This window comes from Filicampus tigris, chromosome 3 (assembly GCF_054856515.1).
Source record: "Filicampus tigris isolate MCC_2025a chromosome 3, RoL_Ftig_1.0, whole genome shotgun sequence".
NCBI lineage: Eukaryota > Metazoa > Chordata > Actinopteri > Syngnathiformes > Syngnathidae > Filicampus > Filicampus tigris.
The window spans coordinates 19,378,425-19,397,808 of record NC_141219.1 but is presented as its reverse complement, the minus strand read 5'-3'; the positions used below and the strand labels follow the sequence as shown (position 1 = coordinate 19,397,808).

General features: G+C 39.2%; 1 protein-coding gene across 3 annotated transcripts in view; it reads left to right on the top strand.

The window, feature by feature from the left end:
- tub (TUB bipartite transcription factor) overlaps nt 1-19,384 on the top strand; it is a 53,468-nt gene that overhangs the window by 13,887 nt on the left and 20,197 nt on the right. The window contains exon 1 of one of the 3 annotated variants that reach the window (XM_086026183.1): nt 15,925-16,303. The exons of the other annotated variants lie outside the window; for them this stretch is intronic. Coding sequence (XP_085882309.1) covers nt 16,266-16,303 — 38 coding nt within the window. The 5' untranslated portion in view covers nt 15,925-16,265. Of the gene's footprint in view, nt 1-15,924; nt 16,304-19,384 lie in introns of those variants that run through there. 3 annotated transcript variants of the gene reach the window in all.

Sequence of the window (19,384 nt, the reverse complement as noted above, 5' to 3'; positions counted from 1 at the left end):
CATCTCGGTCCCTTTATGGTTGTAGCAGGCACGATATCCATTGTTGTCGCTGTCTTTTTGAAGTGACGCCCCCCGACTTCTTTTAAAACTTTTCCATGAGTATATTCAAGCTGCGCGCAGCACTGACTCAAGGATGTCGCTGACACATCAAGATGGAGTTCATGCACTTTATCTGGCGTTTTCACTACTTCCGGAAATAAGCCGTAGCAAACCTGCTGTGGTTTGCTGGTATGCTTTTATTTTGAAGGCTGTGAAGGAGGGGAAAGGTGCAAAATAAATAAGTATTAATATTTATAATAAGTTGACGCGACCTCTGGCCGCCTGTTGGACCCAAATAATTATACAATACGACAAAACCAACCCTGGGGCTCGCAGTGGAATTAATCACACGCAGTTGGGTAAGTAGTAAAGTACTAGTGGCGCATTTTGAAGCGTGTCCACAGCGGGTTTGAATAGTAAATTAGCCGGCTAATGATCCTTAAAAAGCCTCTGCAGTTCGCATCCCTCCCGCGGCGGCGTCAATCACGGACACTTTTTTAAAAAAATGTTGGGGGGGGCGGAACGGGGCAGGGGGTGATCATTTTTATGAATAAGAGCGGGGGGTCGTGGCCTGAAGGGTACCCAGGTCAAGGGTGGAGGGTCGCGGCAAAAAAGGGTCAAGTGCCCAGCTCTGGGTGTTAGTATTTTAAAGACTTTGCATTCAACATGTACTGTATGCACAACCAGTGTTTCAGCATGTTTCAACACTCATTCAACAAGTAAATCTGATATCGGGGACTATCCAGCCTTCTTTCAATGAATCTGATTTTATATGGCGAGATAAGATGTCTCAAATCGTTTAATGCCTTTTTTTCATTTTGCTTTTAGGGAGGGTTTTGTCTGATTTCCCAGATTCTTTCTGTCCTTGATTTCTATGTTAATACTCTTCCCTCTGACTATTCTTTTATGCAGCTCTCCTCCAGAGCTCTGCACCAGTGCTGAATGTGAGATATGCCTCTGGAGCTGGTTGCTATGGTGAAAGATCGTGGCGTAAAAACTGGGAGGTGGCACTACATGTTTTTCAGAAATAAGATTGTGAGTCTGGAGAGTGTAATTATTATCAGCACGCTGTAAAATGTAGGGACATTCTGCAATCTCCCTTGATTCTTAAATACAACCAGGCAGAATAGTGTGCTGCATGTTCAAGGTTTCAACGTGTCGTCTAGACACTCACCAGCCATAATATTGGGTACATCACCAATACAAAATGTCAATCAGCAATTATTCTACTTTTACATAGATAATCATGTTTTGGTTTTCGTAGAGGTATTTATTCAACGGTGTATTTATTATGGTTTTTGAAGGTAAAGTGCACTGCACATGCACTCCAAAATGGCAGAGCGTCGCACCTCCACTAGAAAATGTGGTAAGGGTGTGTAGATCCTGGTGTCAGATGTAGAACAGTCAAAGAAACTTAATTTGTGCTCTTTATTACAATACAGAGTTGTATTTAAGACTGATTTTGTGTTGGTTTCATCTATGACAGTAGGTCGTAATCACTAAATAACAAAACTGTGTTATTCTGAGTTTAAAGTATTGGGTTACTTTATCGACTGTCAAAACATGTTTTGTAGAGTAAGACAAACTTTAAAAAAAAAAAGTGCAAATGGCAATCATTATGATAAGGATGGAATTCCATACCTCATACTCTTTTTTTTGTCCCCCTCTACTTCCTTACAGTGTTGCTTTGAGAAAAGAGTTTAATTCACTCTGTGACTATGCTCATCTCAAAACACACGTATGCTATGCTAATCTTAAAACACACGTACCTCAAATCTGTGGCTCACTGAGGAGTGACTGTCTCCATGTGAATCCGTATGTCTGTATTATACTGTCCCCAGGTGGCCAAGGCACGCACACCAAAAAGAGCAGCACAATGTCCATTGAATTGAAGAAAAAAAAATCAGCAAAAACTGCTTAAAAAAACCCATACTATATTAATTATGTTATTACTGATATTTTATGTTTTTTAAAGGGGAGACAACACCAGAAAAATCTTGAGAATATGCTCTATGCAGCCCCACTAGTCGAAACATGGCATTCTGATTAATATTGCGTTTGTGGAATATGACTTAAGCACTAAAATCCACCCGATTTTGTACATCTCAGGGGGCAGCTATGTAAATCATGGCTCAGGTTCAGAAAACAGATGAGCCGTGACCTGTTTTCTGAAGCTGTGCCGTGATTGGTCGTTACCTAAGCCCTGAGCAGTTGTGATGTCATTTTTAGTCGACATGAGATGGCTAAAAAGGGGTGGATTTTGCCTCTTAACTCACATTCCACAAGCGCAATATTAATTAGAATGCCGTGTTTCAACTAGTGGGCCTGCTGGGTACATATTCTTGAAAAAAAATGTGTTTTGGTAGATTTCCGCTTTAAGGTAAAAATAAATAAAAAAATGTTGAAATATGACTTGTCTCTATGACTCTGACTCTTGTCAGGCCTGCCTCCCCTTGACCGGATGATCAAGGGATGACTTTAAGAGGCTGACGATGTAGAAGACGAGTTTGCATCTAACCATTAGTGCTAGGCAGTGATTCTCCAAATGTGGTACTAGTACCATAGTTGTATGCTGTCTCCCTCTGGTGGTACCGATTAGTTGTGTTAATACAATACTAAGAACTGTTTGCTTTAAATGTTTTTAGATGCAACTGTAAATATTATGTGCAACACATTTTAATTGAATCATTATTAAAGTATTTCCCATCATATATTCAAACAGGGGCTCCAGCACGCCCCGCGACCCATGTGAGGATAAGCGGTATTGATAATGGATGGATGGATGGATGTTTAAACAGTGTTTATGTTCAAAGTGTGCATAATATTATAGTGGCTTAAACTATGAAATGTAGTTTTAGGAATAAAACAAATGGTGAAAACTCAGGCCTATTATGTTACTGTATTTTAATGTTGGTCATTGGTGATACGTTAGAGAGCAGATGTTTTTTTGTTTTTTAGGTGGCACTTGGTGTAAAAAAAAGTTGAGAGCCTTTGGCCTACATGGTATGTAAATATACAATGTCAAAAGGAGTATGTAATTTTTATATATATATATATTTTTAACTTTTATATTATACAATTCAATACAAGATGAAATATACAGAATATCCATACACGCGTACTTTAGTGTAATGGAATGATTCACGGTATGCAGATTGTTGGTATGAATTAAGAGTAGTGCAAATATGTTGGTGTAAATGTATGCACATGTAAATGTGAAAATATTTTTGTATCCAACACACTCCTTTCAAAGGAATGCTGTGGTTGTGTTTGGAGTAAGGAAAATAAGCTGTTAAACAGCGCCACCGTGTGTCCATCCACTACCACTACATTTTGTTTCCACCAGTCGAGGTCTCCCCCTATTGATCAACAAAATAGTTACCTGTCTTCCTGGAGCTGTGCGCGACTAAGAAAATCAACGTTGCAACGTTTTAATCTCACAGATAAACAAATGTGTGTTGTTTTAGACGCACGCTAAAGCACAGTATTCTACCCCTGAGCTTCTTTTTTCATATAATTCTGACTCTCTGCTGTTGCTATGGTTACGAGACCCATTGTGTTTTCAGAGGATGCTCCTGGCGAGGGCGTTGAGTTGGGAAGCAATCGATGGACTCATTGACACTAAAATGGTTCCTCCATATCACGTGTCCCTGATTTGAGATGACAGATTTTTTGTTTTGTTTTCAGGGAGGAGTTACATTTAAGATATTTGACAGCAAACTGCCTGACTGATATACTGCAGATGTCCTATGCATGAAAAAACACCCCAACCATGAGGGTCCAATTAAAGCTACAGAATTTTTAGTGTCATGAATTGAAAAAGTGAAAAAAAAATCCAAGATAGAGAGGAGAAAACCAGATGAAAGTAGTATAGAGAGTGTGAGTCATGTGTATCGAACCACATTGCAGTTCACACACCCTAACGTACAATACACGAGTACTTTTTGAAAGGTTGAAGGTAGTCTGCTAATTCTTCACCACACCAAAAAAATTCATTGTGTAAGAAGTGCTGTTTGTACATTTCACAGTATGACCACTCATGATGATGTGGAGGATTCTGTAAATGTGACTCATCCGCTGAATCACCAGATATTATCTTTAAATAAAAATGTCTGTTGTCCCTGCATACAAGTGATGTTTAAATGGAAAAAGATACATTTATCTGTGTCCACCTCGCTGCTTCTTCATCTTCTTATTATTATTCTTCTATATCTTTGCTGCTGTAACGCTGAACTATATATTTGCTGCTGTAACGCTGAAAATTTACCCACAGTGGGATCAATAAAGGCCTTCTTATCTTTTCTTCTTCTTCTTCTTCTACTTCTTCTTCTTCTTCTTCATTATTCATTTATTTATTTATTTACCATTTTAGCTCTGTTAACACAGATCTAATGGAAATTCCAAAGGATGGGCATTTTTTTGGGTTCATTTTATTATTTCCACCTTCAGCTTTTAAAATATATCATTCATATATTATTTACATGAAATTTGACCTTTTTCGCTCAAATTAAAACCCATGAAAATGACATTTTAATGAAATATTTCCTGATTTCCTGGGTCGAATCATACAATTGACATAATATGGGTGTACCATATTGCATCAATTGTCGATTTTGGGACCATGGAGCAATTTCATATATTATTATTTGTTAAATAAATAGGCATTAAATGGCTACTGCGCTCCAATTGAGCAATTGAACAACACAATTTCAACACACAATTTTTTTCTTATTTGAAGTTTGATGTGCACATACATACGTGAGTCAATATCACAGACACGAAGAGATCCTTGCACCAGATTCACCAGAAGGCTCATTTCCATCTGTAGTCTACAATATAAAATAAATAAACATATAAAAAAAACAGATTGAGGTACTCAGCACAAGGACATGTGCAGCAACTAACACAAGCTAATAAAATATACAAAAATCTGATTCAACCTATGAATATACAGAAATATAAAACTCAAATAAATGCAATTACAATGTAAAGTGCACAAATACCTACATAAAGTGCAGAAATGGGCACTTTCCCCTGCCTTCTTCCGTCCGCGACAGTCATCGTCCCTCCGTCCTTATTCATACATAAATTATACATAAACATTAGATTGAACCCAAGTAGAAATAGTTGTAATTGCTTTCTGTTCCAAAGAATACCTAATTGTAGAAATATAATGTTTGAACTTGTTAATGAAAACAGTAGAGCTGGGAATCTTTCCATGAACTTACATTTATTGATATGGAATTTTGCCATCATTAAAAGTAAATTAATCCAGGGGTTCATGAATATGTTTCTCTCTCTGTCACTCTCTTGCTTGCAAGCACCATCTTTTGCAATCACCATCTTTTGTCATTTCTTGTCACACATCTTGTTGTTGATGAAAATCAAACCAAGATCCACAATGCATCCACCACCCCGCTGCCTGTTGTGTCGGCATTTGCATGGCTATCAAAAGACTGATATGCAATGCTACCTTTCATCATCTAATTTCAGAGCAGCTAACCTCATCCAGGGATGAAATCATCACCAATTCAAACCATTTTGATTAAATATTTAAACCTGCCGCTTGCACTGACCAACGTTCACTCAGCACATGAACCGGCATAACCAAAAGAGATTCAATACAAGAGCTGTATCTAAAATTACAGTATGTGCTTTATTATTGGGATTGTAGTTACAATAGCAAACGGAGAGCGAACATTTTGGTTTCATTTCCATTAATGGCATTTCCATTCATAGCAACAGGGAAAGATTATTTAAGTGTTTTGAGTTACAAATTTGCTCACACAATGAATTCAAGTCGTATCTCAAGGTGCCACTGAACATTGATTTTCCTTGCTTTCCATGTATCTGAAATGTGCTCCTACTGGCTTTTATTGTTTAGCTCACACTGGACTCATCACGTATGTCAATGGGCCAGCATTCTTTAACACGCATTGCACCGGGGAGCACAATTTTGGTTGAGTTAGCGCTGACAGGTTTTCAACTAATTCTTGGGTGAATCCAAAACTGATCTGTTTTTGACCACCACGTAACATTTTTGAGCTACAGGATCAACGTTTTCTCAAAAAGTATGAAAGAAATGTGTATGTTTATATATAAAACCCTAAGATGGAATAATTACAAGCTTTAAAAACTAAAAAAAAATCTAATCAAATAAACAGCATAAAACGAAATTGAATTTACACTGGTATGGTATCCTCTTAATTCCTCCTAGCTTTCTGTTTGCAGATTTTGATGTCTGTCTCAATTGTGATTGCCCAAACAAGTTGCCATGTAGCTGTAGATAAGTGCAATTGTAATAAGATGGCAAGTCTTAAGGCCTAGATGGACCAATCCGACGTTGGCCAACTGTGACAGACGATTACCCTCTGTGGCGGACACGTCACGCTGGAAAAATACACCGCAACGACATACAGCGACGCTGCCCATGATAGTACTTTTTGAGCATGCGTGAGATGTAATACCCTTCCATATCATCGGCGGTGGTAGTCACTATTTCTCATAGTTAGAAAATTCCAACCGGAAAGCTATTGGCCGGGGGCGGATTATAAAAACGTAAACAATTAATTCTGCTATATTCTTCGCTCATGATGAACTCCCATGTGAAGTAAACCCTCACGCTCTTGACACGGTATCGTGAAATACTTAAATTGTCAACCCTCGCTCACTGTTTATCCGCTTTTGACACTTCCCGTTCGTTCTCCGAGCGCGGATGTGCTAGCAAACAGCCAATCAGAGTGACCAAATGTCACGACTGGCGACGCTGATTCAACATGCGTAAACGCCCACCAGAAGCTTCCTGACAGATTAAGACGCTACGACGGTGGTCACCACACCAAACAGACGGCGCATTCAGATGCCACGATGCTTCACGACCTCCGACGTCCGATTGGTGTATCTAGGCCTTTTCTATATCTTATCAATGGAATGTTACTTATCTAGTATGCTGTGGAGAAAATAACTTGCCGTGTTAGAAATAAAACTAACTGCAGTTTTGGAATCAGGATGCCGATTGTAGTTTTAATCAGCGTAAAAATCGAACTCAACAGATTTTTAATTTTTTTTTATCTTATTTTCTTTTTTTTCCTTTTTACAAATTCTTCCCTAGTGATATGTACACAATGCAATGGACATGTACAGAAATTTCTGAAACGTGGTTAGGGTTAGGGCGATGAGAAATTGCGTAAATCCTCAAGTTTAAGACGCTTGCTCACAGGGAGGAGACTGTAGTCTGATAAGAGCGACACAGCAGAACTGTGCTGCATTGAGGGAGTCAATCCGGCTGCTTCAGTGGGACAATGGGACATTGGAACAATGTTTCATCCAGTGTGACATTTGCTAATCCAAATCATGTTTTATGGATGTCCTCAACTGGCCTACACTGGGATTTAGGTTGATACAAGTCATACTGTCTGTGTATATGTGTGTACATGTAGTTCCAGTGTCTCAAAGGTATATGTTATCTTATAGCTCCATAGCTGATACAAAATAAGTCATTTAAAAACATTCACCAGATCTCTCCAAAATGTGTAACAGCATGGTGTGTATTTCCAACATTAGCAGGAATCAATACATGTGAGGACATTTGATTCAATCAATGTGGGACAAACGCCAATAGGCCTCAGTCACTTTTCATTCATATTATTCATAAAATCACTCACGCTGAGTCTCAGTCTGAAGCTTTTATTCACAGTGGATTTAAAAATTCTACACACCCCTTTTCACATGGCCAGTTTTTGTGATCTAAAAAAACGAGACTTGAAACTTTTTTCCAAAATTGTGACCTATAACCTGTACAATTTAAATGCCATTTTAAAAATTGTTTTCAGAGGCAAAGTAGAAATAAACAACCGCGACAATGTGGTTGCACAGGTGGGCAGACTATTTTATAACTGTATCAGTGGATGCGTGGCTCTGTTCGGAACTAACCAACCACATTCAAACTCATGTTAAATGGGAGTCAGCCTCTCACCCAAAGTCAGCTGGGATAGGCTGCAGGTCACCTGCAAACCTAATAAGTACAAGTGCTATAGAAAATGGATGGATGGAATACATATACTGTAAAGTAATACATTAATTTGAATAATTAGAAGATCAAGTGTGAAGTAAACTTGGCCAACCGTCTTTTGAGTACTAACGGCTAAAACAATTTTACGCATATTTTCATTTGTTATTTTTAATGCAACCCACCCAGATTCATAATTAGACCTGGAGCAACGTACTAAAAGGGGAAGCCAATCAAAACACTTTTTTCCAGAATATGTTCTGTGGAGGCCAACTAGTTGGGACAAAGCATTCTGATTAATATTTTGTCTGTGGAATATGAGTTAAGCAGCAAAATCCACCTCTCAGGGGGCGGCCATTTTGTCATTTTTGTCGACTGAAAATGACATCACAACTACTCAGCGCTCAGGTAACGACCAATCATGGTTTCACTTTCAGAAAACAGGTGAGCCGTGGTTGGTCGTTACCTGAGCCCTGAGACACTGTGATGTCATTTTCAGTTGACAGTGACAAAATGGCCAACCCCAGAGATGGCTAAAAACGGGTGGATTAACTCTTTGTTCCAGAAACGCAATATTTATCAGAATGCGTTGTTTCAACTAGTGCATTTGCATAGAACATATTCTTGAAAAAAATATGTTTGGGTTGACTTCCCCTTTAACAACGAAAATGCTCAGTTTATACGTCCACGTCAACTGGTGTCTGGATAGCAACTTGATGCGGTCGCGATCGTTGACTTTGTTGTTGAATGAACATGCCATATCCTCTTGGGAAACTGCCAATCACAAGTCAATCTACCTGTAAATTCACTTACATGTTATGATTCATGAAATATACCTTCGCAATGCCTACTAGTACTATCAAAATATGACAAGTAATAAAGCTAATTTAAAGTCGCTGATAGTGCGGTGGTACACACGCCTGAGTTATGTGCGGGCAGCGTGAGATTGGTTCCTGCTCAGTGACGGTGTCTGTGTGTGCCCTGCGACTTCCTGGCGACCAGTTCAGGGTGTAGTCTGCCTTTCGCCCATAGTCAGCTGGGATAGGCTCCAGCACCTCCCCGCGACCCTGTTGTACAGGATAAGCGGTGTGGAAGATGACATGACATAAATCTAATTTGACAGTGGAGGACACCAACCCACCATGACGTGTGCTCTCAGTGCTAGCAGAATTAATGGACCAGGTAGGTCATAAATATCGTGTGTAATTTGCAGCACGGCATAGCATCGAATTTCAAACAATAACGCTAGGCTAATAACCGCAGCCTATATATCTTACTATTCTTCCAATCTCGATGAGTCTCGTCAATGTCCGGTCGTTCGGGAACAACATTTTCAGCATCCTGAGCATCTGGCTCGTTCGTACATGTATGGTCCAACATACATCATGCCAAGGACCGCCTCTTCCTCCAACTCTTCTCTACGCTTTAAATATTGCTTTCTGAGTCAATTTCTGACTGGCTTTGTACACTTTCCATGTTGCGCTCTGCCATTGTTGTCTTAAAATGACATCACACTTCCCGTTTGTCGCGCGCCAGAATTTCACTTAGGGAATATGATTACATTGTCGAATATACGAAATAGAAAGGATTTTTTCATGCTTTATTTTTTTGTATGATGATTAATTACTGTACTTAGGTTTCATTTGGCATTTTTTGAAATTACTTCACACTTGATCTTTAAACAAGTGGGTATTTATGCAGCTTTTAAATTCATTATTTCAAGATGATGCCAACAGGGCTTAATTAGCTTTCATCTGCGTATTGCCTACAAGTTCTCCTAGCCCGCCTCCAGTCTCCTGTGTAAGATGTGACATCATTTTGATCCGTGCAGTAACCCATTCTTACTGACTTCCAACGGACTATGTATTGACAGTGGGACTGGTAGAATATGTTTCATCCCTTGCTGTTGCGCAGCATTTATAATTTAATAGTGAGAATGTGAAAAAGTCTTTGATTTGACTTCCCCGGTGTCAAGCCGAGCTGTTTTGTTGTTTATGCATTTGTATTAGATTTCATTAGACAAGGCCAGCAAATATAATTGTTGTGTTTGTATCCATTCAGAGATGCAGGGCAAAAGAAAATCATAGCTGTAGCATGAAGCAAGGCTGCACACTAGAAAAAAATAGACGATCAAATGTAGCACTTCTTTGATGCATGAGGACCAGAATATCCAATTTGATTCAAGTCGAGTCAGCTTTCTTTTTTTTTTTAACTCTATTTAGAAAATAAAAACAGCGTTAAATTACACAAGAAATGCTACTGGGAACATATCACATTTAATTTTTGCGTGGAACAAAAGTATTTTGAACTCTGAAAAAAAGATATTTGGTTGAAGCTCACTTTCAAATGAAATAGTTTATGTACTGTATATTTGAGTCCTCTTCATAATCGTGAAATTAAATCAATTCTAAATGATCCACATGCAGTGAATCGAAAATTACGTCTTCTTCTCGTTGTTCCGTCTTCATTTTACCGCATGTGGAGCGTGCAGTCAACAATTTCATTTATTGTAAAGTATACTGTATATTTGGAAAATAATGGCCGGTTTCAGTATTCATTTTACCTGGTTAATCTGGTTTTTGCTTCTGAACCTCAATGTACAGCGACGGCACATGAATGCAGGTGTAGATGTAACCTTGATTTTCACACACAATTGTATACTCCCATCTGCGAGACGTTTTTTTTTTTTTTTTAATGCCGTTCATGTAGCACATAGCATTAAATGGTCTGTCTTCCTCAGAAACCTTTGATTTTCACACACAATTGTATACTCCCATCTGCGAGACGTTTTTTTTTTTTTTTTAATGCCGTTCATGTAGCACATAGCATTAAATGGTCTGTCTTCCTCAGAAACCTTTGTTTTCTTGTATTGACAAAGTTTTTCTACCAATGCGAATAGCTTAATAATCCTTCACACAATGTTTTATTTTAATGTTACAAGAGCACCATAATGTTCAAATGTAGGATTATAATGTATTTAAAGCATGAATGAAGTATTTTAACATGAAATATTTATTTTCCAAAGTCACTTTGGAGCCACAACAAATGGATGAAAGGACCCCATCACTGAGCAGAAGGAGCGTGGGGGAGGAGAGAGGAGAAGTGTCAGTAAAACAGGCCAAAATCCAGACGTCAGGGGGGTGAAAAAGGGCAAGAGCCTGATTACATACTATGTGTGGTTCAACCAAATGCAAGAGTATAGAGCTAAATCTCAAAGTTGAGATTTGAACATTTCCGCAGAGGCAGCCGCTCTGATTTCTGTAGGTAAAGAATTCCAGAGTATTGGAGTCTGACTAGAGAATGTTCCAGAATCTTCCGACATATTTTTAGCACCCAGAAACACATCCATTACACGTTGGAAGGAAATAATCACTGGGTAACGTCCTGCTGATCTCTGACCGAGCTCGTGTTCTCTGCAGCTAAATTTCAGCCTGGTTGAGACTGTTGGACAAAAGCCAGAGATCCATTTTCACTTTGCCTGTGCATTCACTGAATAGACCATAATTACCACTACTGCTGGTCTGTTGTTACTAACAATACAGCGCTTCCGGGCACTAAATGTAAGAATTCTGGACTGTATAAATATAACTGATCATAAGAGAGCTTATCACTGTCTGTGCGGTGCTGCACTTACTGTAATGCCAGTGGGACAAGTACTGTACTTTGAAAATGGAGTCGAGTAGGAAGGAAGCTGGAAGAATATATTCTTATCTTCACCCAAGTCCCTCATGACCAAATGCAGTCTTCAAAGTCACACTTCAAAGTCTGCTCTCCAGCATCAAATATTCAGCAGGGTCCTTTTGCTCAGGAGCATTCCTGAGCTGAGTGGCTTGTTCCATTTAGCTCCACTTTCATCCTAGCAGCTCCTGCTCAATATGTAAAATCATCCGTCGTGAATTTGGTCATTTGAGGACACTTGTAGATCAGATACGCTGTCCGTCTTCAAACAAAGTAGATTCTGTTCAGGATATAGACGCTGTTTTTGTTTATTGACTTCTGAACAAGTGGCTTCTGATTTGAAATTAGCGTTTGGCAGTTTTTTTTTCTTTTTTCACCGAGGACAAAGCTATGCAGGATGAACATCACACTCTGCTACCCACAATAGAAGTGCATTGTATACCGCATGTAGATTAATGACTTTTTCATTAAAAAAAACAAAAACGTTTACAACCATGCATGTGCTCACTCTCTGACCACAGCATTAGGTACACCTGCAGAACCTAAAGTGATCTCAGAAGGAAAGGGTTCTCTATGATGTTTCAGTTCATGACCCAAATTTGGCTCATCCATCAGACTAAAACAAAAGAGCCAATTTGACATTTCTATAGCAATAATTTATTACAACAGTCAAAAAGCACTTTGCTTTTGACGAGCAATAAAATATCACACATCATTTTCTGGGACCCTTGTAGCATCCTGACCCTAAATTTGGAAAAGGCTGCAAATGAATAAGCAATAAAAATCCATTCATCCATTTTGTACTGCTGTTCAGGGTCACAAGGAAGCTGGACTGTGGGCAAAAGACAGATTACACCGTGTCGCCAGTCAATCACAGGGCACACAAAGCTTGGCAACCATTCACACTCAACATTCAGGGGCAATGTCAGTGTAGATTCAGGCCAATGTAAATCGAGGCAGTTGGACTCTTGTTTGTTGGAGCCTTTAATTAAAAAAGAGAGTGTCTCATTCGATGGGAAGACGTGCTAACGAATAGCTTAATGTGGCGTTGTTATATGCCAATGGGTATTTGAACATAAATAGTGAATCAAGACAGACAATAACACAAAAATACTCACAGGCATATATTTTGTATCCTCTGTGAAAACGACAAATGTTACTGTAGTTTACTCTGTCATTTATACTTTGTAGTGGTTGACAAACAAACTCTTCTTTGTTTGTGTCTGCATCGTTGTATTATACTGCCCCCGGTGGCCAAGTTGCACACATCAGAATGAGCCCAATCAATTAATCATGATACACAAGTTGTTTGACTCTTGACATGGTCATTATTTATGTTGTTAATATTATAGAGTGCTATTTTCCTCATTAAAAAAAATGCTGTTTTTGGGAAGGCTGGAATGAATTAATAGCATTGCCATTCTTTTGATTGAATTTATGGGGTTGTTTTGTCGAAAACTACACATTTTGGGGGCTGCTTTCTGCAAAAACAACCCAGGAAGTTGGGTCAAATTGACCCAAGTAGTGGATCGGTCCATTTTTGAGCCCAAATTGTGTTATTTTTAACCCAAGTGTTTGTAGAGTGTACCATTACTACTACTACTATGAATAGGCAGAATGATCTGAATGACCTTTATTGAATTTGTTAATTTATCGTGCTGATGTACCTAATAAAATGACCAGTGGGAGCATGTAGGAAAGAGACTTACAGTATGGCCAGACTGCAAAACGCTGTGATGCCACGGTCAAGTTTATCCTAAAATCCTTGTGGCCATGTGTGCCAAATCCGCTCATCTTCTTCCTTCACCTCTTTGACCTAGTGCTTAAAACACCAAATTCCAATCTGCTCCTCCACAAATCCAAGGGAATTTCGTGCCTAAATCTTAAAAAAAGAAAAAAAAAATCCTGAGAAATTGCATTTTGACAATAGAATTGGTAGTTAAAAAATAGTTCTATTTCAAATGTATCATCACATGAAGCATCGCTTTGTATTTTTAAGATACCATACGTTCCCTATGAAGCTGTGAGACTTTGCATTTTTGACAGGCCCTCTATTGGAGTGTTCCGTTAGTGTCAGCTCAAGTAGTTTTTGACCATTCGACCATAAGACTTGATGTGTGATGTACAGCTTTTTGTTTATTGTGTGAATGCTGGAAGCATCCGAACATACGTCACATGTGTCAAAGTCGAGGCCCGGGGACCAGATCCGGCCCGCAACCTCATTTTACGTGGCCCGTGAAGGCAAATCATGCGCGTCAATTCCACGTTCCTTGCAAATTGTTTTCATTTTTAACAACACTGAGATATGAGATACTGCAGTGTGTTATTTGTTACCAAACCGCCCGTATAAAATAAATAGAAAAATAATTGAAAAATTACTTACCGGTTTCTAATTTCAAAACTAGCCATCCATCAATTTGTTGTGTATATGCGATTATATAAACCGATCATACTGTTATATGCGTTCACATGATGTGGCCCCTGACAAAAAAATAGTTTGACACCCCTGCTGTATGTTATTCTTAGGGATGGGTACACATTTGAGCCAGTATGGTACCTATTCTCGGTGCCTGGCAATCCATACCAGTGCTCAACGGTACCGACTTTTGTTACTTTTGTGTGTGTGTGTGCGCATGTGCGTGTGTGTAAGTGTGTGTGGAATATTCCATTCTCACTGTTTTAATGTGGTTCTCCTTCCACATTTGTTGACTGATTCTCGTCATTTCAACTTGAACATGTTCCAAACGTTCACGCCATGCAGGCTTTGCTTTTCCTCATTCCAACAATTCAATTTTTACAATTCACAGTTTTCGCACATTTATATTTTTTTTCACAAAAATCATTTCTTCCCAAAGACACATTCAACCTAACATATTCAGCTCATTCAATTCACCTTTGGAATGATTTTCAACATTCCTGCAATCCTCACATCCCAAAAATGTCAAATTTCTCATGAACATATTACACTTCGTTCACCATTATAATGCCACATTATTCCATGTCATTCAATACCATTCTGTATCATTCCATATCTTTCAGTATCATTACCCATTTTTCACCTACATATTGCATATTTTTCACCAGTATCATTTCACATCATTCTTTTTCATTCCATTTCATTCATTACAGTTCCATATCATTTCCCATTTTTCACCAATATCACTCAATGTCATTCCGTTTTATGACATATCGTTCAATATCATTCCATATTAACATTTTGCACATTTTTCACCAATTATTTCACTTCATTACATACTGTCATGCAATATCATTCCGCTACATTCAGTATCATTCCACATCATTCCACATCTTTCATTATCATTCCACATTTTTCTCACTCCACATGATTCCATGTCATTCCATTCATTCCACATGACTCCATATGTTCTTTTACTCAGCATTCCAGCAATCACACACAATTTCGCCATAAATAGCATTTTCTAGTTAAATAGTGAACTTCAAGTTGATGTCCTTTCATTTGCATTCAGAACTCATCGTTACTCTGTCTTCAAAAGAGTTTGTTTCGTTTCGTGGATGAATACACCAACATTACCTGTGACTGTCTCATGGACAGGTCATCTCCACATAAAACAAAACCAAAAAAAAAGTCTACCTGAGTGCAGGTCGTTTCACCTCAGAGCTGAGCTCACACGTCCACGTGAGGTATGTGCTTGTTGATGAGGCCGCCCTGAATCGACTCCTTGTGGAGGGCCCTCGCTCCCGAGGAAGCCGCCTGCGTTAACTGTCTATAGATGGACTCGGTAGTTGGCTGGGGAACACAGTGAGTGATGTGTGACAGTGAGGGGCGTCAGACGGCGGGCGGAAGCAGATGTGCGTGAGCTGCAGCCACTATCACTGGGTACCTTTGTCTGGCTGTGGAGAGCGTTGAATTAAAGCCCGCTGACACTGGTCACCGCAGTCATATGCTAATGCATCATACTCTGGGAGGCTAATTAAATGATTCCAGAAAACACACCCGATTGCCCTGATTTGCATTCAGAGTGCAATTGAATGTGAAATAATATATGAAAGCTAGAAAGCTTCTCCATAGCTTTTTTTTCCCCACTGAATGCCTGTGACTTGGATGCTGCTGTTGGTGGTGCTGCACGAGAGAGATGGATTGGGGAGAGAGGGAGGAAGAAGGGAGGGGGGATTTAAAGGGCAAGAAACGGAGGGAGATTTAGATCCAGTCAAGAGCAGAGGCGGTGGATGTGAGCAGAGAAGAGGAGAGGCATTGACTGCAAGCGCATACACGCACGCACACACACACACACACACGCACGCAGGGGGACAAGAAAACGGCTAATTTCATGTGCACGGCGTACAACACTTGACGAGAGCGGCTGCCTGTGTGGATTGGTAGTCATCCGACGTCCCGCGGCTAGAAAGCGTACAAGCGAAGACTTGGGGGATACGAGGAGCAGTGATGATCGGGCTATGTGGGCTCTCGCCGTTTGAATCCAGTCCTCAGACCACTTAGCCACTTTGCTGCGGTGCTGTTGCAGGCCGCCAGCCTTGCAGTCAGGGTGATTGAGACAGAATGAGCTCCAAGCACACCTCCGACTGGATTCCCTACAGGTATTGTAACAAAAGTGGGCTCAGGCTGCATCTTTTGGCCACTGTGCAGTTGTGTGTCTGCGTGTCGGGGTGTGTGTGTGTGTGTGTGAGGTAAGGCTGACAAGTGTAGTCATGATTTTACTTAGTAAGCTAAATGAGTGTCATCATCGGCTTTGCATCACTGGAGTCATGTTGGGTAGAAAGATTGAAACCATTCACTGCCACAAAATTAGGTACACCCTCACGATCTTGTGAGTAAGTGCACACTAATGAATTAATTTGACCCAGCAGACTGTATTGAGGATTGGGTTTGGGTGGACCGAGGAGCTGAATCTGGTCATGAGAGGTGCAACGGTTAATTGACAATTTATCAGTTATCAAATGAATCAACAATTATTTTTTGCTAATCATTTAGGGAACTTGTTGGCAAAATCCTTTGAATTTGAGACAACAGTGAATATTCTCAGCTTTCAGTAGTTATCCATTAAAGCAGACTGGTTATGTTTGTGTTTTTTAAAAATAAGACATTTTCAACCGTTTGCAGACATCTACATTCACGTTTTTAAATAACAATCCACATTTTTGCAGATTCTCTGACGGTTGTTATGGACCAAACCTGTAACTAAATCATAATCAATTCATACATTTGTGCATTTTCTGCACTGCCAATTTAAAATAATTCTTTGTTTTTTGATAAAGAGATGGACATGAAAGCATGTTCATCGATAAATCGACAAAATAGCTGACGGATTAATCGATTAAAATAATCTGTAGCTGTAGCCCTACTGGTCACCATTTTGGACATTGTGTCCTGGAGTCGAAGTATTTATAATTTAATTGAACATTTCTACAAATTGTTGGTGTTGGCCGGATGGGTCAGTGGGTAACATGTCTTTGGACACAGAGAATCAGGGCTCAAGTCCCACTTGTATTGTAGCATCCAGTTGGGTCTTTAGGCAATATGCCCGTTCCCAACCACTGCCGGTCCAAGCCTGGATAAAAATAGGTGGGTTGTGTCAGGAAGGGTATCTGGTGTGAAAACTGTGCCAAACATATCATGCGAGTGACTTGCTGTGGCAACCCCTGACAGGGAGAAGTTGCTCCATACATTTATAAAGTGAGATTGATAGACGGAAGCCTGATTTTAGTGGGCAGAGACAAATTCAAACGCTTCTGAGGCCAAATCAATCAATGTACATGCTGAACACTAAAAGTTCAATTAGATCACATTTTGAAATAAACACAGTCTACCAACATTGTAATAGGATCATAATGTCAATTATGCTATTATTATTACTGTTCCATGGCATTAAATCATCTTAAAGTTGTCTTTTAAAAATATTTTGCGTTGTTGCTTTAAAGGACGTGCCATATTTTGTAATTCTCATCCTTCATGATTAACTGTAAAAATATGCAGAAAGTATGAGGACAGTCAATGGCCGCAGCAAATAAATGTTAAACAAGTCTGGCATTTCCCGTGTCTAAAATTAAACAAAGAAAAGTGAGAAAGCGGGGGCAGAGAGGTCGTAGGTTTCACAATAAACAGTTTGTCTCATCTTGTGCGGCTCTCATTAAAAATCCATGGGCTGCTGAGAGTGCTCCATCCCTCTTCTCATTAGAAATACAGAATGAGGTGTGCTTATTTTGTGGAAATGCAGGCAAAGTGTCACACAAACATACATGGTACTCGCACACCTCACTGGTGTTAGACTGTTAGAATCTCTGGATTCCATTTTTTTTCCTCCCCTCTCTCTCTGCCATGGAAACCTAACTAGGACAGCAGGAAATATCAGAGAAGTGATTTGAAAAATACATGAAGCAATAGTCTTTTTATTTTAGATCGTAATGCGAGTTTGCCCAACCTAACAATTGAATTCCATTATGAATCCAACACCGATTTCCGTTCTGTTCGATTTATTTAGCAGAAAGCACCATTGACTTATGAAATTGATCAGTGTAACTAAAGTTGTGTCACAAGCCCGACAGTGCTATTTTCAAAGAGTTTCCTTAGTGTGTCTTTGGCGCTGTGTCCAGGGGCACCGCACCATTAGCGCCTTGTACAGCCTGGTGGGTGTGACTGGCATATGTCAATTTTTTTTCATCAGGCTTGGAGGCATCTGTGCTTTGAGCTCTCTGACGCAAATGTGTGACGTGACGATGAAAAAGATCAACATTTCTGTTCCTGCTGCTCATAGTCAGTTATTAGGTCACATGATTAATCACAAATGATTTTGGCTATCACCTCTCACCAAAGGATGATAACAGTATAAAGATATGGATGGATGTTTTCAATTCAGTAGCCGAACTATAAATGAAAGGAAAACTAACCCAAAATATATATATATATATACATATATATATATATATATATATATATATATATATATATATATATATATATATATACATACGTATATATATATATATATATATACATACGTATATATATATATATATATATATATATATATACGTATATATATATACATACGTATATATATATATATATACATACGTATATATATATATATACATACGTATATATATATATATATATATGTACACACGCCCCTGCACTGCTCACCATCTGTGGGTTGCAGAACAAGACCTTCTAGTATAATGAGTTGTTGGCCCTCCATGGGAACCGTTCTGTTTGAGTCATTATCTTCCTGTTTAATGCCTATTCACACACTTAATAACTGATTGCAAACGTGGAGGAGTTTGTTTGGATGTTTCACTCAGAGTGGGAGGCAAATTCTTTTTTTATTACATCCGTATGGGCCTCCATCGTCACATGAGAAGGGACAGCACTGCTTTTCCCTGCTCGACAATCCGCTGCCATTTTTAACAACTCGACCTGCCGAGGGTATGATTTGAATCTAATTGTTTGTGACTCATGACAAACTGGCTTTTCATTATTATTGCTATATTAAGCATAGAGAGCGGTGGAAATAGCCATACCACGACTAGAATGAAATTCAGTAGAGAGCAGACCCAATCACTCGCAAACTGGAAAACAAACAATGCTGATGTGAAAGGTCATACTGCTCCAATGGAGCCCATGAATGGTAATCACTACCCCACTTGTCACTGAACTAAATG